This window comes from Polypterus senegalus, chromosome 16 (genome assembly GCF_016835505.1).
Source record: "Polypterus senegalus isolate Bchr_013 chromosome 16, ASM1683550v1, whole genome shotgun sequence".
NCBI classification, from domain to species: Eukaryota; Metazoa; Chordata; class Cladistia; order Polypteriformes; family Polypteridae; genus Polypterus; species Polypterus senegalus.
Window position 1 is genome coordinate 53146418 of NC_053169.1, and position 27048 is coordinate 53173465.

A 27048-nucleotide genomic window follows, 5' to 3' on the forward strand; every position below is an offset into this window, starting at 1 on the left:
CCGAGGTGGTCTTGTTCCCCATGTGCTGAATGGTCTATACGGTAAAATTGTAATGGATATGTGCAAATCAAATCACTTTACACTTGGTAAATGCCTACAATTTTTTACATTTACTTATGTGTACTTGTACATTGTTAGTATACTTAAGATCATTATAATTCTTGTTGTTTGTGCCTTTGTTGTCTGCTCTAACCATCCAGTTTCCTTCGGGATTAAAATTCCACTTAAATGCCTTCCAACCACGGTTATTTGCCGGTGTTCAGAACACCTGCATAAATTAAGACGTTTAAAGGACAAACATAACAGAATACTGCATTTCCAATAAGCCACGCTGTTAAATATTATTATTCACTTATGGAGAAGATTTAATACCATGTTGCTGAAATGCAGCTTTAACGACAGCACTTTTTCTTTTGTGATGCAGACTGTGATGCGAGCCGAGCCTCTTAGTACTAAAAATTGATTATGGCAACAATTAAGATGGCGTCACCGCATTTTTGAACCACGCCCACTGACGTCGTTTCCGGGATCCTTTACAGAACGACGCGTTCTCTAGTGCGGAAGTCGTACGAGTAATGTGTTTCTTTTAGCTGTCAGTGTTCTCAAGCGTATCTTAACTTCACTAAACTGCTCAATGAATCATACGGAAAAGGTAAAACCGGTTTTCACAGTATCATTAAAACGTGCATTTTGTGGTTGTTTTTGTATTTACTTATAATGAATAATACAATATTTTTGGTAGGCTTGGCCGGTGGAATTCTGTGATTCTAAAGCCGCCGTATGCTGGCCAGCATGCAGTGTGTGCACTACCTACTTTGAATTTGCGCACTTCTTTTAAAAAAACACAATATAAAACGCGCACGTTTAACAGAGTGGGCAGTCGTCATTTATTTCAGTGTATCTCCCTTCCTACTGAAGGTGCTGCTTTAGAAACGGGCAAGAAGATGCACTATGATAGCACAGTTATGCGAAATTAAACTCGTAAGAAAATTGTCTTAGTTGGTAATATTATGTTTTTCATTTGCTATCATAAACACAACTGAAAACACGTATTTAGAATGTTTCCATCATGTCCGATTTAAGTGCAGAACTGAAAAGAAAATTTAACGAATTATACAGTTTATTCATGTATACAGTATTGTTCAAAATCCATTTAGCATGAAAATATTTAGTCAACCTAATATGTTTAAACATAGATATGAGTTAATGAATATATGCTATTTTTCTTTTCATATAACTTCTCTAGTTGTTGTCATTTAGGTTTTTCGTTAGGTCGCTTGTCATTTGTCCAGTTTTTCTGGTGCGTCCCTATAAATCACCACACGGTAATCTGCAATCATACTGACATCTTAACAGCCGTATTACCTGCGCTTCACTCACTGCTCGAAGATTTCTGGGGAAAATTCCAAATGCGAATAAAAAAAAACTAAACTTTTGCCATTCATGTTGCAAACCATTTCCTTGAAATTAATACACTTTTCATAATTTCTTTATAGTTTGGATCTTTATTGCTACCTAAAAACTAAGACTCACATTCCAGAGTGTTCATCACACCCACAAATTCTGTATCAGAATTTGGTTTTCTAATAATACCCTCGTTCAATTCAGTCCTAGACAAATATGGAAACGTTTGGTACACATACACAAAAGAGGCTCCATCTTTTGAAAAACTGCTTCATTAAACAAACTTTAATGTGAAGTGATGGTAGCAGTTTATCTGGATCCACCAAGTGAGGTCTGGTGATGTTAGCACTATGCTGTTGCTTTTTTTTTTTAGCTAGGCATTCTTTCTGAATCCAACGTCATTTCTTGAATCTGCTGCCCCACAAACATGTGAATTTGTATGCCCTGGCAGCTGACCCAGTAAGATAGACAGGACTTTCAGGTCCCCTTTATATAGACCAACTGATTAAGACCCCTCCACAAGTCTCTTGGTGACTTAATGAATTGAAGAGTTTAACTGTTTAGCACGTTTTCCTGGTCGTGGCACTTCCCTAAGGTTCCATCTTTTGATTGGACTTTGAGAAAATGCTGCATTAGACCAAGCTTAATGGGAAGGTGGTGGAAGCAGCACTTTATCTGGATAGAGAAAGCTGTAGCTTTTTTTCCCCCCAGTGGACCATCATGTCTAAACCAAATGTAAATTATTGGGTGTTCTCACCCAATCACAGAGAAAACATGAGCTTCTGACGGCTTCATGTGCTACTCCCTGCTACTGAGACTTGGCACTGTTTTCAGTTCCAGCTATATGCTGACCTTATTATTGAATAAATTATCTGTCTTTGAACAAATAAAATATTGATATTATAATGGGAAAACAAATGATAATTAACACGTATTTTCTTTGTGGAAAAAAACTACATGATGGAGAAAAATATTTAAAATTTACTGTAGTTAATGTCCCCATACCAAGAATGTGATTTAAAGTCTGCAAACAGTCAGTCAGTCAGTTAGTGTCCAACCCACTCTATCCTAACACAGTGTCACAGGGGTCTGCTGGAGCCAATCCCAGCCAACACTGGGCACAAGGCAGGAACCAGCCCACTGCAGGGCACACACACCAGCACACACTAGTGACAATTTAGGATCGCCAATGCACCTAACCTGCATGTCTTTGGACTGTGGGAGGAAACCAGAGCACCTGGAGTAAACCAACGCAGACATGGGGAGAACATACAAACTCCATGCAGGGAGGACCCGGGAAGCGAACCCTGGTTTCCTTGCTGTATGGCAGCAGCACTATCTCTGCGCCACCATGCCAACCCCAGTGATATCAGGTAGAGAACATTAAACATAAGAGTAATTAAGTACATAGATTGTAACATACGGAGTATTATTGTAACTCACAGGCAACCAAGTTTAGATATCAGACCACAAGCGGACACAACATCTGTGTACACACACATGCAATTAATTATACAGGTCCAATTGATCAGTCAGCCTAAGATAAACATTTGTGGACAGAGAGAACATGCAAAAATCAAACAGTGACAGGGCCAATAGTCCAGGATACAGAGTTCACAATACTGCATTATCTTCCCTTTTGAGAACAAAATATATTTGAAATAAAAAGTGTGTACCTTTGTTTACAAAAAGACAATCATTTATGAGTCAGCAAAATGAGATCTTTAGGGCTGCAGTCTTTTATTCCAGGTAATGTAAAGGGAAATTATAAATAACAGTTTCTGTATTTCTACAAATGTTCAAGCAGTACTTGACAGCACTACTGTTTTAGTGTTTTCTGGTTTGAGTCAAGCCATTTCTTTCCAAAAGATTTCTATAAAGCGGGGAATTTCTTTTTACCACATACTGACATTTTTTTTTTTACCTTGTCAATGATAACTATTTTCACTTTACAAGATGTCCTGTCTTTTACTCAGCAAGTCCCACTGCCAAAACTGATCAGAATGAATACATTCTGTGGGTAATGAGTGCATTCCTTCTGCCTGGGTTTTAATAGTAATGTCTTCGATTTTCTAATTTGCCTTCAATAAGGTGTCTGTCAAATGTTGAATACTTAAAAACAGTAAACCTCTTATTTTGTTTTGAAACTTGTAGTTCGACTTGGGTGGATATGGTATTGAACTTTTAATCCAACAGGTTACTGGTTTGGTTCTCGCTTCTAACCCACTGTATGAAACTGACCCAAGACATTTAGTCTCTCTGTGTTCTACCTGTCAAAAATATATGTATCTAAATGGAAGGATAGCATTATGAAGCCATCGTTAGCACCGCTTTCTTAGAGGTTCTGATCATTGTCTATATGTAGTTTGCTCGTTTACCCCATAGGTTTTTCTCGGGGTACTACTGTTTTCCTCACCTATTCCAGAAATGTGTATAGTAGGTCAATTGCCTTTGAGTAAGGGTAGAAATGTAAACTAGTGCGTCCTTTGATAGACTGGCACTCTGTCCTCCCTAAATTGTATTATGTCAGTTTGATACTATATATACTGTGTATGTGTGTGTATATATATATATATATATATATATATATAAAATATAGTAATGTAACCTGGTTATGTAAACTACTTTGGGTAAAAGTCTTCTAACAACAATAATAATAATTCATGAAAAATGTCATTTTTAGTGAACTGTACTCCTCATACCATGGTTTCTTTATTCCCAGATTTCTAGATGATCATTTCTACTTCTGATTTATGTAAAATGAGTGATGAAGTACCATGTGATACAGTGGGAAGAAGGATTTTATGTGCTGGGGAGAGGGGAACAGTTCGCTTTGTTGGTTATGTACCTCCAGCATCAGGTGAGAAGCATTTCTTTTAATAACTTTCAGATCATTTTACAGCTTTTGTATGCATATATATGATTATTTGAAATTCACAACAGGCTAATGGTATAATTTCTATATGTCAGCCTTTTGTGTCTTTGCTGAAACCATATTTTTGGCTAATAAACACCTTGTTTTTCAGTTTTTGCAGCACTGTCTCGTGGAAGAAAATAAAACTACCTCAATCCTAATTCAGATTTCTTAATGAAAGGGTTATGTGGCTCTTACTCTACTCTTATGTCTTGTTTTAAGAAGTAAAAAAAAAAAACATTATTTGTGTTGTACCGATAATGATAATTCTGCATCTATAAAGATGCTCTTGAGGTTTTCTGGGCCTTATTTACAAGTTATGATATCCCCGCAGCAAAGCATGTAAAGTTTTTGGTAATAGACAAAAGGCTTAATATCTGTCAAATTATATACAAACTATGAAATGGCAATTGATGATGCAAATAAATTTAAATGTGTAACATCACAGTTTATAGTTATTTAAAAAACCAGCTGAAGCCCGCCATAGCATACGGCGGTGTAAGAATAGGAATGCAAAATGGTGAGAAAGGAATTCAGTCTAGCAAAGGCTTAGGAAACCACCGTCGCAGTATAACGAAAATAGTAAGGAGCGAAACCAATGCCAATGGTCGAGAGAGTACCTTCCTGTAGCAGGCTACGGAAAACATGGACGTACTGTACAGGGTGGGCCATTTATATGGATACACCTTAATAAAATGGGAATGGTTGGTGATATTAACTTCCTGTTTGTGGCACATTAGTATATGTGAGGGGGGAAACTTTTCAAGATGGGTGGTGACCATGGTGGCCATTTGGAAGCCGGCCATTTTGGATCCAACTTTTGTTTTTTTCAATAGGAAGAGGGTCATGTGACACATCAAACTTATTGGGAATTTCACAAGAAAAACAATGGTGTGCTTGGTTTTAACGTAACTTTATTCTTTCATGAGTTACTTACAAGTTTCTCTTTGTTTACAGCCATTGACGCAGAGGTTAACACGTGAGGAGCGGATAGAAATTGTGTTGATGTCTGGTGAACGCAGTAACCGGGTCATTGCAGCAGATTTCAATGCAAGACACCCTACGAGACCACCCATCTCCCATGCTACAGTTAGCAAACTGCTTGCTAAGTTTCGTGAAACTGGTTCAGTGTTGGATTTGCCAAAATGTGGACGCATGAAAACTGTCACTAATGAAGAAACATCAGTGGCTGTCCTAGCTTCATTCAGCAAGAGCCCACAGCGTAGCACTCGCCGCATGTCACTGGAGAGTGGCATTAGTCGAACATCCCTTCGGCGGATATTAGCTACTCACAAATGGCACCCTTACAAACTCCAGCTACTGCAGCATCTCAACGAGGATGACCCAGATCGGCGCACTGAATTTGCAGAATGGGCAAAACAAAAATTGGAACAGGACCCTCAGTTTACGCGAAGATTTTGTTCAGTGATGAGGCAAACTTTTATGTGAATGGTGAAGTTAACAAACAAAACCACCGCTATTGGTCTGACACTAACCCACATTGGATAGATCCCTCCAAGACTGTTGGAACAAAAAATTGATGGTATGGTGTGGTATATGGGGTACAAAGATAGTGGGGCCATTCTTCATCAATGGAAACCTCAAGGCCACTGGATATGTGAAATTGCTACATGATGATGTGTTTCCCTCTTTATGCACTGAAGCTGGCACGTTCCCTGAGTTTTTCCAGCAAGATGGTGCACCACCACATTATGGGTGTCAGGTCCGAGCATTCCTAGATGAACAGTTTCCTGGAAAGTGGATTGGTCGTCGTGGGCCAGTTGAATGGCCCCCAAGGTCTCCCGATCTGACCCCCTTAGACTTTTATCTTTGGGGTCATCTGAAGGCAATTGTCTATGCTGTGAAGATACGAGATGTGCAGCACCTGAAACTACAGATACTGGAAGCCTGTGCTAGCATTTCTCCTGCGGTGTTACTATCAGTGTGTGAAGAGTGGGAGAAGAGGGTTGCATTGACAATCCAACACAATGGGCAGCACATTGAACACATTTTATAAGTGGTCAGAAACTTGTAAATAACTCATGAAAGAATACAGTTACGTTAAAACCAAGCACACCATTGTTTTTCTTGTGAAATTCCCAATAAGTTTGATGTGTCACATGACCCTCTTCCTATTGAAAAAACAAAAGTTGGATCCAAAATGGCCGACTTCCAAATGGCCACCATGGTCACCACCCATCTTGAAAAGTTTCCCCCCTCACATATACTAATGTGCCACAAACAGGAAGTTAATATCACCAACCATTCCCATTTTATTAAGGTGTATCCATATAAATGGCCCACCCTGTATATAGATAGACGCCGCATTCACTGTGTTGCCCAGTCGACACGATAAGTCAGCGCGTCCGCCCTATTGTGAGTGATAAAAGTGCCATTTAAACTACCTCTGTTAGTTCTCGATCGTGGCTCTCTGTCTTGCGTGCGGTGTAAAGTCAACGTGGCTCAGAGGTGAATATGGACTTTTGCACAGATGAAAGCGACTGAGGCTGTGTTTTATGAGTTGTTGCGTTCCTCGAGAGCGACGCTGGACTGGGAAGGACAGTTACAGCTGTCGTGCTTCTCCCATGATGCAGTAGGAGGGTTAGAGTTGGTGGGCGGGGCTCTGTCAAGTGTATCCCATGGTCTTAGTGTTGGCGGGCAGGGCTCTGTCTTGCGTGCCCTTAGTGAATTATATATATAGATTATTGCCACAGTAACATTGGGAACAAGTCACAACAAGTTGCTTTTTAATAGTTTGCTATAACTGCCATGTCAAGTTGTTTTTTTTTTGATAATTGTTTCTTCTGCAGTGAGTCTTCCTCCCTTGGTTTTAATTCTTAGTCTGTCCTGCTGTTTAGTCGCTAGCTTTATGGTAAACTTATTAATACATGTGATTTTAATTTATGTGACTTAACTTGGAGAAATACCTTTTGCCTGATTTTGGAATGGTTAAGTTTTTTCCTGTCTTCAGAGGGGTTTTATCTTTAAATGATGTTACTAGTTATTTTAGGGTATTTGTCAATGGAGAAGGAATAAATAGTATATTGTATTTGTAATCTGTACTACAGAGAATGAATGATTCCTCTGTGATCTAGACAAGTCATTTGAGATCTAAAAAGTCATTTTGACATTCCATTGTTGAAAGAGTTACACCACACAGACATAAATTCAGGCTAATACAGAAACTCGGGGTCTCAGTCTACTTATCATTCAATCCAACCATAGACCATGCCTAGTCAAGTGACCAGCCATCTAACAAGATGAGCTGTTTTTTTATCCATGCTATATTTTGATATTATTTGTCACACTGTTTACTTTTAATGTTCCTCTAGCACTATTAATATAAAATGCATGAATAAAAGTGTAAACCTCCTCTCCTAAAGGTTTTGATTTGGGACACACTTTGCAGGTCTATGTAATAAAGTGTCTGTGACAGAAAGAATAGGGTCACCCTGGGACCCTTTCAAGATTAAAAAAATTAAAATAAAAAAACAACATTGTGTAATCTGTTTCTTTTTAGGACTTTGGCTTGGTGTAGAGTGGGATAATCCAGAACGAGGCAAGCATGATGGGAGTCATGAAGGCATTCGCTATTTTAACTGCAGGTTAGTAGCTGTTGTTTTTGGAATATTTTATTTATTTATTTTTTTATTTTATTGATTTTATTAAAATCAAATAACATTCCACACAAGTAACTCAAGTTTTACAGAAAAAAAAAAGGTTTGAAGCAAATCAACCCCCATCCCTGAGACAGAGAGCTAGGCCAGCAGTGTAAAACATTTTGCTAGTAATAATAAGTAAATAGATAAATTAATAAATTAATAAAGATATATGGAGTAAAAGAGGGGAGAGAACCTGCTTCCTCAATTCCTAAATGGATATTCTTAAATGTTATTGATTAGATCCTGCCAGGTTTTGAAAAAGTTTTGTACAGATCCTCCAAGTGCAAATTTAATTTTTTCCAGTATCAAATAATATTTAACATCAGTTACCCACTGACTCAGAATAGGATGTTAGGATTCTTCCAGTTGAGCAAGATAAGTCTACGTGCCAATAGTGAGGTAAAGGCAACTGCAGTTTGTTTGTCCTTCTCCACTTTAGGCCCATCACCAAAGTACACCAAACACAGCTGTTAGTGGATTAGGAGGGATTGTGACACCAAGGCTGTCTGAAAGGCATTAAGTGTTTGGTCCAAAATGATGTTAATTTGGTGCAAGCCCAAAACATGTGGCCCAGTGAGGCCGGAACTTGATTGCAGCATTCGCAGGTTGGATCTTGCCATAGAAACATATTGGACAATTTTAAACGAGAGAGATGCACTCGATATATAATTTTGAATAATTCTAATGCTTTGTGCATATGTCTTTGGAATATTTTAAGTGGTAGTTATTTTGTCACAATCATGGTATACATTAGTTTGACACAGGAAATGTCAAAATATTCAGTGTTTGTTATTTCAGTATAAAATGGGGTATGTGGGACTATCAGTCCAAACATGAAAAAAAAGTGAAATTTGACAATTACATCCGCTGTAAAGAGACAAAGCTTTAATTTTAGGATACAGTGGGCATTGATCAACATAGTAGCCCCAATAAATTTGGTAAGAAATCAGCTACAGCTGCAATGCTATGAAAAATTCAAGCAACCGGTAAACAGAAAAGATTGTGACATTATGCTAAATATACACTTAATGGAGAAAGTCTAAATTCAATCCAGTATGAAATACTAAAGGTACAGGTTAACAAATACTGTACAATATAGTATTCTACTTTAAAAAAAGTATGTTAAGACAGTCTTGCTTGTCCAGAATTCTAAAGGATAGTTTAGTAAGGGGGTAGGCAATGTTGGTCCTGGAGTGCCGCAGTGGCTGCAGGTTTTTGTTCCAACCCAGTTTCTATATGACAGTTCAATTATTGCTAATGACGCACTTACTGCGGAAGTGACATTTTTTTGCTTCACTTTATCGGTCTCGCTTGTTAAGTTTCCCCACCCTTAATTGCTTATTTCAGTCTTAAACAGCTGCATTCAATGTTTTTAATGGTTCCTTAATAGCAATAAGATGTAAATGGCAAAGGAGCAGCAGTTCTCCATCTAACTTGTTTCCGTTCACACCTGCATAGATTCATCGTGCACTATGTGGTTTAATAAAACACTTAAGAGAAAAATGTGACACACTGAAAATTATCCATTTTAGGCTTCATATAATTTGGATAATTTCCTTGGAAGGGAAGAAAATCTACGATATACATTGCAGATTAAATTAGGTAATTCAGTTGGAAAGAGAACCTACAGTCACTGCAGCCTGCATCAACCATGGGGTGACAGACACGTTACACAGGAAGGCTGTGAAGTTGCAGTTGCCTCAGCGATGAACAAGTTATCCTCAACAGATGCGTCAACTATGTTTCAGCATACAGCACAGTTGGGGAGGGTCTCAGTGGGTCTCAACAATCTCATAATATATTGATATATACAGGGTGAGCCAAAATGAAGTACCACATTTCTCAAGGTCATTACATGAAGTAGAGGCAGCCGAGTGGGTTGGGGTGGGGGTCCTTTGATAGGCGATCCCATGTAGTTTTCACTCTGCAGCATCTGTTGTCTAGTGCGCACCATGCTTTCGTTGTTCTTCAAAAACAATAAATCCATCATCACTATGCAACATGCCTTCCAAATGAATTCCTCCTAATGGTGTTGTCCAAAGGAGATCGTTCCTCCCCCACAGTGTGCGACTCTTCAATTCCACCGTTAACGTAAACGTTAATATTATTCAAAGTTATTGTCCGTTTTTACCTGCATTTTTATTACTCTTTAATATTGTTTTTTGTATCAGTATGCTGCTGATGGATTATGTGAATTTCCCCTTGGGATTAATAAAGTATCTATCTGTCTATCAATCATTCTTATTAACTGCCATAGACAGTGGATGGGCCTTAATTGGAAGTGTCTTGAGTGTTTTTTTTTTTCTTCCGTATAACTGGATGAAATTCTTTGTCAGTTGTGGTGTTACTAGGTCAGATATCTGTGATGTCATGTATGGTATGCTACAGGTATCTGTTTTGGATCCCTTATTATTGTCTATCTGTATGTTCCCAAATATGTTTACTTATTGTATTTTACTTTATTAATTGGATGCTTTTGTTTAAACAAGCAAAAACAATATAATAGCCTAAATATTACCTAAAAAAAGTCTTTTGTATGCATTTTAAAACCACTTTGCATTACATTATGATGACTGATAGAGTGGAATTTACTTACTCACAGAGTGATTGTTTCTCCTTATTTCATATGTAAACTTCATTATATGGAGCTTTTTGCTTCTCATTATGTTGAACATACTGTATAAAGAAAGATATTTCTTAAAAATACAACCCTTTTAATATTACTTTAGCTAATAATTATCAAAGTATTTAACAGATTTATTTTTATGCTCAGTCTTTTGAGCTAGAAGTTCGGTGCTGTTTGTTGTTAAGACATAAGGTGTTCAACTGTCATGGTATATTAAGATATGTGATACTTCTGCAAGGAGTAGTAATTTATAGCTACTAGACAATTATGTTTTTATATTTATTTTATATTAATTAGAAATTCCAATTAAGCCATGCACCTTGTAAAAAAGCTTGATACAGATAGGTAGAAACGTATTTATGCTACTTGGTCTTGATGATGACATGAAGTCATTACTCTCAGAATTTCCTGAAGTTAAAAAAAATGGAAAGTCAAAAGCAAGACATGATTTGAACAGTAAAATTAAGCGATGCTAAAATAAAAATGAAATGGGCTTCAGCGTGATCAAGGAAAAGGGATAATTAAAATCTATCAAAATTCTTGACAGTAAAGAAAACGTTGTTCAATGCGACAGTTTATACGATTTATAAATATGTATGTATATGTAGTTAGTAGAGCCCCAATTAACCAAGGTTCCACATTTTCCGAGGCAAACCTGGAAATGTAGTATGCTGTTCTAACAGTTCATAAAAGTGTTGCTGTGAATACTGTACTAAGTGTGTACTATATCTTTAACCTTGACTGTACCAAGCGAGCGGTTGAGGAGCTGATGACTATGGGAATGTGGGTGAGACTCGCACACCCCTTCCCAACTGCCGTCCCAAAACTATTGTCAGTGTGTCATCAGCGTTTACTGTGTACACATGCTCTACTGTTTTGTTCGCTTAGGATTTTTGTGGTTATGCATTTCTGTAGTTCTTTAACTCTTTTAGGGCGGATGTCGACTTTTGTCGACAGGAGGGGTTGAGGGCGCATGTCGACTAAAGTCGACATCCAGGGATAGAGGGCGATAATCAGCTGTTAATGGCGACAAATCTCACTGTCACGTCACAGGCATTCCCTCTGTGCTTGGAGGAATGCTAGACTCGTTGACTCGGCAACTAATCCTAGCGTGTGCGTGAGTTGCGAAATGTAAACAATGGTAAGATGGCATCGACATGTGACAAGGGAGCGAAGCGAGTGCAGAAAAGAAAACACTCGGCAGGCAATGTTTTGCGCATTATCGCGGAGTCGGACTCTGATTTTTCAGAATCGGATTTTATTGACAGTGATCAGGAGATCGAGCAAGAGAGTGAGAAGCCGGCATCAGCTGATCAAACACCAGCTGATGCCACGCCAGTGCATCTGCTGCCAGTTGAGCACCTTCGCGCAGCTGATGCATCTACGGCAAGGTTCGCGTGGGATAAATACACAGACATTGATCCGTTGAGAGACGATTTGGCTACTGGATTTCACAAGACGGCATGGCTTGCTGTTGGACACGACAGATCACCAGCTGCTGTACTTCAGGATGCTCTCTCCTGATGCTGCTTTTCAGCTACCGTCAGACGAGACAAACAGGTAGGCAGAGAAATTTTTTGAATCGCGGGCTGCGTTTGCATCGCATTCTCGTTTTTCAAAGTGTAAACCCACAACAAAAGACAAGATGAAGCGTGCTGTGGTATTACAAATAGAGATGGGACAGAACTGGTGATATAACTTCAGGGAGCATTGGTCCAAACGTGCTTTGTCCCCTGGTGGCTTTGGACAGGTTATGCAGCATGGTGATAGGTACGTGCTGCTGCAAAGTTTTATTCACTTCTGTAATAAACAGAAGCAAATCCCATGGGGTTAGCCAGGCTATAATGCCATGCATAAAGTTCATAAAGTTTCAGAAGATGAAAAGAGGTGACAATACGGTTTTCATGCGGGCAGAAAACTTGGTGGCAGTGGAATGGCACAATGGCAAAAGGGTGACTTGTCTCTCTACAGTACACACTAACAATATATGTGAGAAAGTGCAGCAACAGACAATTGAAAAGTAGGCACCAAAGCAACACGTATTGTAAGCAGTGCAATGTGGCAATGACTGAAATTGGCTGCTTTGAGCGAGATCAGACTTTGCAGGACTTTGCTGTGTAAAATGTATGTGATATGTATGTGAAATCATAGAGTATGCAGGCTCATACAACATGCAAGACAGTAATATTTGTCAAAAGTAAATATTTTTTGTTGCTTTGATATGTTAAACAATTGCTTTGTGTTCTTTTTTAAAAAATGTTAGTTTTTGTAAAAATATTCAGCCATGGGAGATAAGAAACAAAAAAAAAATTAGCCCTAAAAGAGTTAATATATATAATGGACTAGCAAAATACCTGCGCTTCGCAGCTGCGAAGTACTGCCTTAAAATTTTTATTAAGAAGAAAATTAAACCTTTTTAAACTGAGTGAAAATATACCAAGGAGTATTTGTTAAGGATCTCTTTGTATACAACATTGTCAGTTCGGCCCTCCGGTTGTAATATGACCAAGCTGTGCGCCGAGCTTACTCTTGAGCATGCAACGTACAGTTGGCTATGTGAAAAGTAATCTTGTTTCAAATCTCTTAGCTTGGATTGCTGCTGTCATAATCGATTTGAGTTTCATGGTTTGTTTCAATTACAGTATTTGCAGGACTTGTGTTGAAGTGACATTCGGCATTTCTCAAGGGTTGTAAGCCTACAACCGGTTTCATCGATACCTTCACATCCAGCTTTTGAGAGTTTAAACATTCATAAACATCAAAGTGTCCACTACTGAAATCGTCACCTGTGAATCTAAGATGTTTAAGAGGCATTGGCGGTTGTTGAAAGGTGTAAAATATTTGGCCATTTCGGTACACTTGAAAGTGACAACCGAACAATTCAGCGGCAGCCATCAACTCACATGAAGAAGCATAGGTGAAGGGCTTAAGCATTCCACTCTTATAGTGCTCCTGTGTAGTATAATTATCTCCTGTACCGTCATCAGTCCACACCTTGAACCTGTCCCAGTCATTCAATACATAAGACACAATGTTCCTCTGGATATCAAGAGTGAGCCTGATATGGCCGTGCAATATGTAACAAAGAGAATGGAAAAGGCAGTTGCCATCTCTGGGCATGGAAACCACTCGGTAAGTGACAGTTCTTTGATCGATGGTGATCACCTCGACATGTTAATGGGGGTACGGTTGGAACGATAAAAGGAAATGGGTACCTGAACAATGTAAAGTAAGTCTAAAATACCTACACAATAACTATAATCGTAATAAAGAAACAATAAAACAGCGGAGAAGCTGCAGTTATCGGCAGGGAGATGTGAATCCCGTGGTGAAACAAGGCAGGGAATGTAGAGACCGGAGTGACGGACGGCCTTATAAAGGCAGGCAGGCAGGCAGCCAGCCAACAAAGAGGGAGGCGTTGGGATGGGGGACCCAACGCCGCCTCACACAGTGACCGAGGTGCTGGCTATGGACGTATATATGTACGTAAGTAGGATTCAGTTAGCGCTGGGAACCTGCATACCAAATTTATTGAAGATGGGCCCATAAGTAACAAAGACCGTTGGAAAGTTCAACATGGCGGCCGACAGTGGCATCTTACCACCGAAATAAGTACGTACATCGGTTTCGGTTAGCGCAGGGGCGCCACCTACCAAATTTTGTGAAGATGGGGCCATAAATAAGAAAATTCAACATGGTGGACGTTGTCGACCGTTATGCGTAGAATTTCGAAATGAAACCTCCTTAACTTTTGTAAGTAAGCTGTAAGGAATGAGCCTGCCAAATTTCAGCCTTCTACCTACACGGGAAGTTGGAGAATTAGAGATTAATGTGTGAGTGAGTGAGTGAGTCAGTTAGTCAGTGAGGGCTTTGCCTTTTATTAGTATAGAATAGATAATATATGTCAGTTTACTGTGCATTTATTTTACATTTAAATTCCATTTTTATTTTTTTCAAAGAAGTAGATTTATAATGTTAATAATTCAAGATAACTTTTTCCTTTGTTTTCATTGTCTATATATTGGAGGAACGATGGCAATCATGGTCTGTTAACTGGTCAGTTTCGTTTGCTCCATACACCTTTAAATGTATTACTTATCAAGTTTTAAATTAACTCCTCCTATTTAATAAATAAATATAAAAGTGAATGAATAACACAAGTGCCTGCTTTAAGTATAATGACACTTTAAAGGTTTACATTCATTCAATCTGCATTAAATATGTCAAATAGTAGTTTTTCACAGGTATTAACTTGTTGTTTTTTATATGTCAGGTTTCAGTTAACTTAAGATATTTAACAATTTTTCATTTTGCTGTTATGAATTGTCATAATGTTCTTTTGTGCAGAAACTAATTTGTCAGCAGGCAAAAAATAGAAGTGGAACTTATAAGGAGACCATGTGAACAGTGAAAAATAACCAGAAGTAAATACCAGCCCTGTCACTGCTTTAAAGTAGAGTGCACGTTCTCCATTTGTTAAAGACGGTTTTTATCCTAATATTCTGTTTTTTCTACTACATCTCAATGACTTGCAGATTAGGTTGGATGTTGATTTTAACTTGACCCAATTCAGAGAAAGTATTCTCTGTAATGAATTATTGCCCTGCCCTTCTGTAGATTCTTTGCCCCATAGAGGTTTTTCAATCTTGCCAATTACTGTGGGACTATAGATGTTTCATCTGGGTGAGCGTGGAGATTTTCTCTTTCTGTGCAGTATGCATCCAAAGCTTAAAGGACTGTCTCCATGTGAACTTAACAATTAATAATGTCTAAAACATTGTCATGTTTACATTACAAAATTGTATTCTTTTCCCAGGCTGATCACAATTTTAATCTTCCATTTTCTAACCCGCAGAATCCGAATACAAGGCAGGAACCAATCCTGGGCAGGGTGCCAACCCACCACATATCACACACAAACACACCCACACACCAAGCACACCCACGGGCCAATTTAGAATCGCCAATCCACCTAACCTGCATGTCTTTGGATTGTGGGAGGAAACCGGAGCGCCCGGAGGAAACCCACGCAGACACGGGGAGAACATGCAAACTCCACACAGGGAGGACCCGGGAAGCGAACTTGGTCTAAGGCGCCAGACTCAATTTTAATCTTACCCAGGCTAATTCATAAGGTTGTTTTTGGATAGAAATTACAAGGAAATACAAAGAAATTATAATTGTTATCTACCAGTCTGGAAATCTAAAGTAAAAAAAGGAAATTTCATATCAATAAAGACTCAAACGATTAAATCAAAGTTTAATAGTTTGACCTACTATCTGTTAAAAACAAAACGCAAAGTAATTGAAGATGTCAATACCTAAACTTGCTCCATGTTAGTTAATGAGTCTTCATTTTTATTGCAGTTTGATTCAGTTCAGATAGGTTGTTTGAACAATCTTCAGTATAGTTTTTCTCTATCACCATACAAAATGTTATAAGGATGGATGTTTTTGTTAAATAATAAGTCAGATTGTTTTGTTTTTTTTTTTTTAATGAATTTCTATATTAAAAGAAGTTAGTACAGCTTCTGCAGGGAGCAGATGTACATGTAACATTGCATTGTTATGCATTGAATCACATATTATATTTATACATTTTAATTGAATAAGTGGTTGAATTAAACAAATTGACAAAATAAAACACTAGAGGTAAGCAAACCTACACAAGTTAATGATAGCAAAAATATATTCTTCATGAAGTGCAGATTATTAACAATTCTTTGTCTATACCCCTGGGTGAGTCCCAGTGATTTGTTAACTTTAATTCATTACATTTATATGGTGCTTTCCCTATTTATTGTATTCTATAACCATTAATTTCAGTTAGCAAAATTTAATGAGTTGCATATTCATTTCTAGAGCTTTTCAGAATCCTACAAATGAAAAAATGAAGCAAGAGTGCATGTATAAGGAAATGGGAAAGAGATTTTGTGTCTTAAGGGTACAGGCTTTGAAACCCAGCCACAGGGGATGCAAAAACCAGTGTGTTTCTTCGTGCCAGTCCCAAGCCCGGATAAATGGGGAGGGTTACGTCAGTAAGGGCATCCTGTGTAAAATTTGACCAAATCAGTATGTGGACAAGATGATCCACTGTGGCGACCCCAATTGGAGCAGCCAGAAGAAGAAGGGTAGTGGCTTTGTGATGAACATATATGTTCACTGTGTGTAATACAGTGAGTCCATCTCTTTAAAAATATTGCCCACAGTGATACATGGTTGAAACTAATTAATTTATGAAAACAGAAGGGTAGGAGAGGAAGTATTTGCCTCATGTGCTATTTTTTGCTGGTTGTAACATTTTATTGTTTCAGGAGAGGTGATTACCTGCTGTTGAATCTGTTTGAGTAGCGGAGCATTAAGAAGCATTTTGGCAGATGAGGAACACCTATATGCACAATTAATCCGTAGTACACTTGTTAAAAAAAAGGGAAAAAAAAGTTTCCTTCTGAAAAGTATATAAAAATTACATTATATTGGTATTGGTAAGTTTCATTTATGCTGTAATGTGGATTTTTGAACATATCCAACATTCCTAGTATGCAAAGCAAGCAATTGACTGAGATATACTATTAATTTTCTCCTTAAACTTTTTAAGTCATCCAACAGGTGCTTCTTTTATTCGACCCAAAAAAGCCAGCTTTGGAGTTGATTTCCTAACAGCTGTGAAAAAGCGCTATGAAATTCAAGAGGCTTCTGAAATTACTGAAGAAATGAAGATTAGCAATACCTTTGTGGAGCTTGTGAATGGAGCTGAAAGGTAACTTTTTAATTTTTTTTTTAAATCATTGGCACTAAAAGGTGTTTTTGTGTGTGTTTTCAGCCTTGTTTAACATGGGTTATTACAGTGTAATGTCTAGTTGGGTACCAGTACTTCTTGCATATTCCACTTCTTCCACATATTGTCCAGAAATACTGAAATTCAGTGCTACATGTTCAGTATTGTAATACATGGTTAAGGAAGTGAATAATGCTTTGTGTGGTTCTCTCACCAATTATGGTTTTAACTGTTAATGGCTACTTATGAATTCTAGAAATGCTATTCTTGATTAAGGCTTAATGGTAACAGTTTGAGTCTGAACTGAATCGTTTGTTTTACAGTCTTAAAAAAGTTAGTTGTTGAAGATTAACACTAGAATCACTGGAGCCTATGAAAAAAGTCGTAATGCTGGGCCACCATATATACCTTCACAACTCTTCATCAGCGTCTTTGTTTTGCAAATGTGTCAATCAACACAATCAGGCCGCTATCCCATTTCCCCCACTGACGAAGCTGAAGTTCTCCCAGCTCAAGTCTGCTTATATGGGTGTGAGGTGCCTGGAATTGTATAGGGTAAATAATATATCATTATTTGGAACACATTGTAGTGGTCAAGTGCAGCTAAGATTGACGGTGATTTATTTATTTTAGTGGAGGATATACCAGGGACAACCACAGCATTGGAACGACACACACACACTACTACAGAAACCAAATAAAGCATGCTGGGAATGTTAAACAATAAAGAATATAATGAAATTAAATTAACTAAATGCAAACAATAATACCACCCCTGACCCCTTTGGCGATATTACATTTAACATATGAACACAAACACCACACAGCAAAGTCCATGGGAAAATCAAACCGGATGAAATGAGAGGTGACAAGATTAAGTCCAGCGATCTGTATGTTGAAAGGGAAGGGAAAACACAGTCCTACCGGTAGTTGCCGAAATGATGAAGACGGATGGATGGTTCAGGAGCGCTCCTTTTCTTGTGGGAAAGCCAATGAATCCAAACACAGTCCTCAGTATACAGGTAGACGGATGATCCAGACCCCAACAATCGAATGCAATCCAGGACACAATGATGAATTATGGCACAATTAACGGCAGGCAGTCCTAAGATAAATGCAGATAAATGCAACACACAACGTACAACAACAAAAACAACTTTTCCTTCCTGACACCTGCCCTCCTTTTAAACCCCTCTGTACACCTTTGACCCCAACAGCCCATGCAAGGACTGTTGGGAGATGTAGTTCTAAGTACTAGTAGCATTGCTACAATCCCCATCCCCAGGCCGTGGTGTACAGCTGAACCAAGGCTTGAGGTTTGCGATGTTCACAGTGTCTACTTTCTTAGTCCCCGGCAATCCCCACTCCACTGCAAAGGTCACTGGTCCCTTCTTTTGGACAACAGTTGCCGGGCCGAACCACTTCGGAGCCAGTTTAGCCATGAATTTCTCAGAGGCTTTGGAGAGGGGATGAGTCCTGATCCAGACTGTCTCTCCAGCCGAGAATTGCACAGGCTTATGTCTCTGGTTGTAAGATTGAGATTGTCTGGACTGGGACCTCACCATCCTCTGCTTTACCCGTTGTGTGATTAGTTGTATACTCTGCAAGTGATTATGTAGTGATGAGTCTGGTTTAGGTGGGTTGTGCTCAGTCATCCTTTCTAGTGGGCCATTTATCTGCCTGCCTAAAGCTAACAATGCGAACCGCGGCTCAGGCAGCCACTTTGTCCAATCCTGATGGTGGTCACCGATGAAGGATGCTATCATTGTCTTCAGGGTCCGGTTCACCCGCTCAGTGCGATTAGATTGGGGATGATATGCTGTTGTTTTCAGATGAACATCCCCCCCATTGCTTCCACAATTCTTCGGCCTCTGAGCCAGTAAACTTTGGGCCCCGGTCTGTGATGATGTTCTTCGACACCCCACATCGGGTAAAAATCTCATCCTTCAGGGTGGAATGCATCTTCTTGGCGGTGGCATTAGCCAAAGGGAATAGCTCCACCACACGGGTATAATAATCCACAACCACCATCAGGTAGGACTTCCGGTCCTTACTAGTAGGAAATGGTCCCATTAGGTCCACGCCTAGGCTTTCCCCCGGGGTAGTGATGGTTACTGGTTGAAGCTGTCCCGAGGGGAGACCAGGTGGGGTTTTGTATTGCTGACAGGTGGTACAAGTCTGGATATGGGACCAGACGTCTTTGCATATCGTCAGCCACCATGCCACCTCCAAGATTTTAAACACCATCTTAATACGTCCGAGGTGACCACCGATCGGGCTATTATGGTAATACTGTAGGAACTTGGGCACATCTGTCTCGGGCACTACCAACTGATAATGGTAACCCCGATCTTTTGTTGGAACACAGCGATAGAGTGCCCCTTGAAGTTCCCTATAATGTATGCGGTCAGTCCTCCCCCCTGGACCCTCTCTCAACCCCTGACATACAGGACTGGCTGCTTGAGACTGAACAATTTCCTGCACGTTCAGGGGAAGATCAGGCCAATGGTTAGAGACCGATACCGCACATACCACTGGTGCGGACTCGTGAACCCGTGATAAAGCATTGGGCACAACATTAGCACAGCCCTTCCGATAGCACACCTTGAATGAGAACTGTTGGAGGCGCAGTACCCTTCGCGCAATTGAATGCCCAGGTCAGTGCCCTATGGTCAGTGTAGACTTAAAATGAAGTTCCCTCCAGGAAGCCACTTTTTCACGGCCCACATGACAGCGAGGCATTCCTTCTTGGTGGTGGAATAATTATACTCGGCACCCTTTAGTGACCGTGATGGACAGGCCATCGCTCTCTCTTCTCCTTGACTTGATTGCGAGAGAACGGCGCCAAGCCCGAGGTCACTTGCGTCTGTGTGGACCAGAAAGGTTAATGAAGGATCAGGCTGTGCCAGGACTGGAGGTGATATCAGTGCCTGTTTGAGTCTTTCAGAGGAGTCCTGGCACGTTGGTGACCACTCCCAGGGGGATGACAATGATGTCATCTATGTAAACAAAGCAGGTCTTCCCAATAAGCCCCCGGAGGATCTGCTCCATTAGCCACTGGAATGATGCCTCAGCGTTTTTAAGCCCAAAAGGCATCACCTGAAACTGGAACAACCCCTCCGGGGTGATGACGGCAGTCTTCTCCATGCTACTCTTACCCATCCTCACCTGCCAATACCCAGACTTCAAATCTAGGGAGCTGAACACCACTGCCCCATGCAAAGGCTCCAAGACAGAGGTGTGACCAGAACATCATGTGTGGGTGGGCATTTGGCTTGTCTGGGGGGGCAAAAAATATCCATCCATCCATCCCCATTTTTGTAGGGGGGGTCAAATAATAATAACAACATAGTTTTATATAACATATAAAAGCAAAAATTGTAGCATAAATCATAACCTATTGTTCAATAAAATTAACAGAGGCAATAGAACTTGTATTATTTTTTGTGAACAAATATAGAACTACATCTACAAGGTAAATATCAATAAAGGCAAATGTATACAACATATGAGAGCAAGAACAGAAACGTGGCTCATTGTAGTCATTAGGAAGGCTATAGGATATCAGTTTCCAGTGTTTAACCTGGATATTATCTACAGGACCAGTCTGCAGTTACTCTTGGCAAATTCTGAAATAAATTCATTCATGTCTAGATGTTCTGTGATGTTTTTCTCATGTGCCAGAATGACAAAATTTCTCTTCCTTGAATGCAGCATTGTTCGGCGGAGTGGAATGAGAATGCGGTTCAAAGTAGAGAAAGAGCTTTTGCATGCAGCTGAAGACACATCAATGATGAGTGCTGTGACACATAGCGAACGCAACATAGGGAAGGCCTCTTTGTACTGCTGAATGCGTTTGCATGTCTCGGAGAGTTAAGCATCAGCTGGAGTTTATTGATCAACATTGCTTTTGCCACAGCCATTTCATTTTGCAAGGTCATGCTGTTTTGCTCTGTCCCTGCAAGTGGCCCGCAATAATTCAACATTTCTCTGAGAGAATCTTGTCTCCATTTCCACAATAGCTCTATCAAGAATGCTGAACATAGCTCTTTTAAAAGTGATTAGGAGCAATTTGTTCATCAGAGTCACCATGCCCAAGCGTAGACACAACAATACTATCATCAAGCTGTGAGTTAACTTTCCATTTCCTTTTGAGCGAATTGGTAGGCCTACTATCACACTGAGAGAAATGCTCCTCCCAGAATGAGTCGCATCTCATCTCCTTCAGTGTGGCCAGTGAAGTGGTCACCACCTCCTCAGCAGTGCACAAATCTACTGCATGTGCCTGTAGAATTGCATTGGCTGGTTTCAGCACACCAAGCACATGAAGGAGGAATTTTCCTGTATTGAAGAAATTCTGCTTTTTTCAATGGGTCAAAAGACCACATGCCTCTATGCAAATGTCAAAAGGGGCAGTGTCAGCCTATGCTACCTCTGAGAGAAGCCCCCTTATAGCTTCCTCATTGTTGACAATGGACTTTGTGACATCATAATGACTGGTCCATTGTATTTCTAGAAGTCTTTTCAGTGTGGGTGCATTGTATGTGTGTGAAACATAATGTGTGACAAAATGTGTTCAATGAATTTGACCAGTCAAAGAACTTCTTAGCCAGAGGTTCTGATTCCATTGCATGTATCACTGGTAAATGGAGGTGGTGGTTGTAGCAGTGCACATATGGAATGTACTTACCAACTTTGTTTTGTAACAAAGCCTGGACACCACGCCTTGCCCCAGGCATGACATCAAAACACTGATACACTAAATTGTCTGGGCTGTAACCTAGCTCAGAGAGAAGTGACTGAATTTGGTTACAAATATATTCAGCATCAAGCTGATTCAGTTCAATTAAGCCAATCAGGTGTTCTTCAGGGATGGAGATCTGGACAAATCTAATCACTACAAACACATTCTCAATGTTACAGTAATCCCTGGTACCATCACTTTTAATACAAAGTCCAGGAGAGTCAGCTTTTTCATATTTGGTCCTGATATCTCTTACCGCCATTTTGGCAAGAGCCTCCATTATTTCATTTTGAATTACATTGGATGTGTATTTTGCATTGTCTGGAATGTAATTTACAATTTCTGCAAGTTTGGCATCTTTTTTGATTGTGTAATTGGAAAAGTCCCTCCTCCCCACCTTCGTGATTGTGACCACACAGAGCCAGTTCATTGACTGCAAGGAACTGAATGGCCTCCCCAATGCTTTTCACATAATATCTATTCTTTTCTATCTGGGTTGGACCCAGAAGATGAACTATGCTTTCACCCGCCGCCGATACTCTTGCTATGCAGACATGGCTCTGACGTGCGGGATACTAGACGCGTGTTTCTAGAGCTTGGTGAATATATCCTCGCGGTCTGAATTGGAAATACTAAATTTGCAGCAGGCAAAGCAAAAGCTGGCATCACAAACAACAGAATATTCAAGCCATGGTCGAGACTGATACCAGCTTGCACTAAAACATATGAGTGTCTTTCCGAATGCGCGCTTGGGATAATTAATTAAAATGGGCTGGGATGGGCTATCCATATTTAAGTCAGGCAGACCAGACTGTATGTTTTGTTGAAGGCAGAGGTTTGGAGTACCCGACGTGGGCGCAGAGCTGGAGGATTGTGTAGGCTTCTCTACATCTTTTGGAGTTTCAGTTCCCGACGTGGTGCGCTGTGCTCTTGTTGGTAGCAGCGGTGCTGGGCTCAACAGTGGAGCCAGCAGCTTGCGGAGGGACAAAGGTTGAAGATGTCTGCTTTTAAATAAGCCACCTATGCATAGACTTTGGTGTTACCAACCAGAAAATAAAAGAAGAATGGAACGTATATGCTGTTTTAATTAAGGAATGTGGTCAACAGGTTCAAAACGTGCTGCAAAGAGAACTTTGAAAATAAAATGTTATTCTTCTCCAGAGTTTTCATTGGACAGACAGAGCATTTCGTAGGGTGGGCACGGCTTGTCTCTGGGGGAGGGAGCGCCCACCCCAGCCCCCCCGTGGTCACGCCTCCACTCCAAGATGTCATGAATGAGGGGCATGGAGTAAGCATCATTCAAGGTCTTCTTGTTCAGCTCCCGATAGTCCACACAGAATCGGTAGGTCCCGTCGGCCTTTTGAACGAGCACTACAGGGCTAGCCCACAGCGAGGTGGAAGACTCAGTGACCCCATCCACCAGTATCTGGTCAACCCATTCCTTGATTATTCCTCTTTTCAGAGGTGACACTCTGTAGGCTCTGTGCCGAACCAGGACAGGGTCGACCGCGTGAATGTGGTGACACACCACTTCAGTCCGACCCAATTTGTCCATCCACACAGAGTGCCACCTCCTAAGCAGTGGCTGAACGAGCTACGGCTGTTCAAAAATAGCCTTCTCTACTCTGGGCTGGGCTCGTTCACCAACTGCGCGAGGTAATAACACAAGTTAGGCCAAACCAGATTACTTTGAGCCTTCGTCCCAAACCGATGGACTTCACCCCCTCGGCAACTTGTACTCCAGCCGCGACAGGTGGATGGTAAGACCTACCAACACAAGAGAGTCCATTTCAAGTAACAAGGGCATTGACAGGTGGTCATCTTCCAGGATGTAAACTTTTATCTCCCAGTGTGTCTCATGTAAGCAGAACCTCATAGGAACCCTGCCCTTTGCCCCGTGCTCCCTTACATCCGCAGGAAAGAATTTTACCTTTGCACTTTCCCTTAACTGCTCATGAGGCACTTTAAGCTTTTCCCACAAGCTGTATTTCATAATGGTATAAGTGCTCCCTGTATCTACGACCACCTCTCCAGTGACTCCTCGTACTTGTACGGGCCCCACTAAGAGGGGCAAAGTGGCTTGCACCAGGGTGAGATTGGCCTGGGGATCCAATGGGGCTTTTCCTTGTGGTTTCGGACAGGGGACATCTCGAGACGTGGGACCCTTTCGAGACCCACTAAGCCTGATAGCCGCCCAATCCTTTTCCACTCGGGACCCCACCTTCACCAACTCATCAACCAATTTCGCGACCCCCATCAGAGTAGCTGCCACCCAAGGGCCACATGTATCAAGGACACGTTGCAATATCTCTTCCTCATGCATGTCAGATCGCCACTTTAGGCACAATGCGCGGAATTCAAAGACAAAGTCCCGGAGGCTCTGCGATGGTTTTTGTACAAAGGTCCGGAGCTTTTCTTCCAACAGCTCCTGGTATTCATCAGAGAGGAACGCATTCAGGAAGGCAGCGCGAAACACCGCCCAGGTATTACATTTGTGCCGCTCAGCTAACCACCAAGAGCGTGCCGGTCCACTGAGTACCGTGTTCAGGAATTCCTGTAGCTTAGCTCCACTCAGAGGATGCAGCTCCACGAACATGTCAACCTCTTCTACAAAGTCGACAATGCCCATGGGTGCACACTGAGGAGCCAGCTTAGGAAACTACATCCGCAGCACCGCAACGGACAAGGACGACTGTCCCCAGTCGTTCCTCACTCCCGTTACAGGAGTCGACTGCTCCAGTGGCTGCGTGACGGCACGCCAGCTTTCCTGCACCTGCCTCCCGATCTCCTCTCTCATATTGGGTTCCAGGCGCTGCACACACTTCACGAAGGACTGTTCCAGATGCTGCACCCTCACACCCGCCTCGCCAGAAACTCAGGTGGCCGTGGCATCGATGAGGTCATGGACAGTTTTGTCTCGATTGAGAAAACTGAGGGAGATGTTGTCAACCTGTGTCTCTAGCTGTTCTAGGCGCGGCGTCAGGTCTTGCAGAAGCCGTCCCTCGCTGGTCTTGGGCTGCTCCGGACTGGAGACACACAGGGAATCCAGCAGGCTCAACTCCTCCTCGAGAGGGGCTCTGACTGTTACGTGACGTGGCCTAGGCAGCAGACGCATATCAACCAGCAGCTCACTTCTTGCCCTGCACCGCGCTTTCAACAGACATGCTCCTGTAAGGGCATAAGTGAAGTCACACTAGAAGGGGACATAAATAACCCTGGCTCCTACCCAGCTCGCCAAAATCTGTAGCGGTCAAGTACCGCTAAGATTCACACCATCAAAGTGACGGTGATTTATTTATTTTAGTGGACGATATACCAGGGACAACCCCAGCCTTGGAACAACACACACACATACACACACTACTACAGAGACCAACTAAAGCACGCTAGGGACATTAAACAATAAAGAATATAATGAAATTAAATTAACTAAATGCAAACAATAATACCACCCCTGACCCCTTCGGCGATATTACATTTAACATACGAACACAAACACCACACAGCAAAGTCCATGGGCAAACCAAACTGGATGAAGTGAGAGGTGACGAAATTAAGTCCAGCGATCTGTATGTTGAAAGGGAAGGGAAAATAATGAAGACGGATGGTTCAGGAGCGCTCCTTTTCTTGTGTGAAAGCCAATGAATCCAAACACAGTCCTCAGTATACAGGTAGAAAGACGATCCAGACTCCAACAAATGAATACAATCCAGGACACCATGATAAATTATGGCTGAATTAACAGCAGGCAGTCCAAAGTTAAATGCAACAGATAAATGTAACACACAACGTACAACAACAAAAATAACTTTTCTTCCTTCCTGACACCTGCCCTCCTTTTAAACCCCTCTGGCCACCTTTGATCCCAACAGTCCATGCAAGGATTGCTGGGAGATGCAGTTCTAACTACTAGTAGTATTGCTACAACATTTCATGTGTGTTTCATGTGTAGAATGATCTGGGTTAATGTAGGATGACAGGAAAAGCGAGGCAAGAAATGTTGAATACATAACTAAAACAGAATTTATTTCTTGTTATAATAATGACAAAAAGTGTGCCTTTATTCATGAATATAACTGAAGGAAAAGAAATGTATTCAATTTACATGTTACTGTCAATATGTAAATCCAAATATCAATTGAATGGCTGGTGTAGAGGTAAGAAGAGGCGCATCTAAATCAAGAGGTTGCGGGTTCGATCCCTGGTCTTCCCCGCATTTACCGTTATGAGTAGTGAGCAGCTGTTATTACGATTATATAATAAAAACATACATTTGCTTTGAGTCTGTAATAGCCCATGTAAAATTTTGCTACTTGTAAAATATATCGCTGAAGGGATATAAGGAGATACACAAATGCTGGTGAATCATGTTGGTATCTTGAATTTTTTTCTTACTCAGTTTTATTCTTGAACTAGCAAAATACCTGCGCTTCGCAGTGGACAAGTAGTGTGTTAAAGAAATAATGAAAAAGAAAAGGAAACATTTTAAAAATAACGTAACATGATTGTCAATGTAATTGTTTTGTGACTGTTATGAGTGTTGCTGTCATCAAGGATTTGATTGTCATTATTTATTTGAATCAGGTTCGTATTTGGAGGATGTGTTGTGTTCAAGTTACATTCCGTGTTTGTCAACCGTTGTAAAGATAACAGGTTTCATTCATCGAAGTGTTCACTACCCAAATTGGTACCCGTGATGTTTAACAGGCATTCCCAATATTAAGCTGTGGATTTGCCTGCAAATATTTAGCGGTAGCGTGTCTATGAACTTAATTTAATCTTAAGCTTTACACCTTGCTTTCCTATTGATATGTCTACAAAGGCTTGTTCAGCTTCAGAGGGTTGTTCCTTTCTTACTGCATCAATAAACAGCTCGTCTTCCTCTTTATCTGAGACATCACACACTGCATGCATGGGTTT

General features: G+C 40.7%; 1 protein-coding gene across 1 annotated transcript in view; it reads left to right on the forward strand.

Annotated features, from left to right (window-relative positions):
* The first annotated feature begins 547 nt into the window (after nucleotides 1–547).
* The window catches only part of tbce (tubulin folding cofactor E), a 54408-nt gene continuing 27907 nt past the window's right edge, over nucleotides 548–27048 (forward strand). The window contains exons 1-4 of the mRNA XM_039738117.1: nucleotides 548–652; nucleotides 4127–4264; nucleotides 7839–7923; nucleotides 17205–17366. Of these exons, the coding sequence (XP_039594051.1) occupies nucleotides 4135–4264; nucleotides 7839–7923; nucleotides 17205–17366 (377 nt within the window). The 5' untranslated portion in view covers nucleotides 548–652; nucleotides 4127–4134. The remainder of the gene's footprint in view (nucleotides 653–4126; nucleotides 4265–7838; nucleotides 7924–17204; nucleotides 17367–27048) is intronic.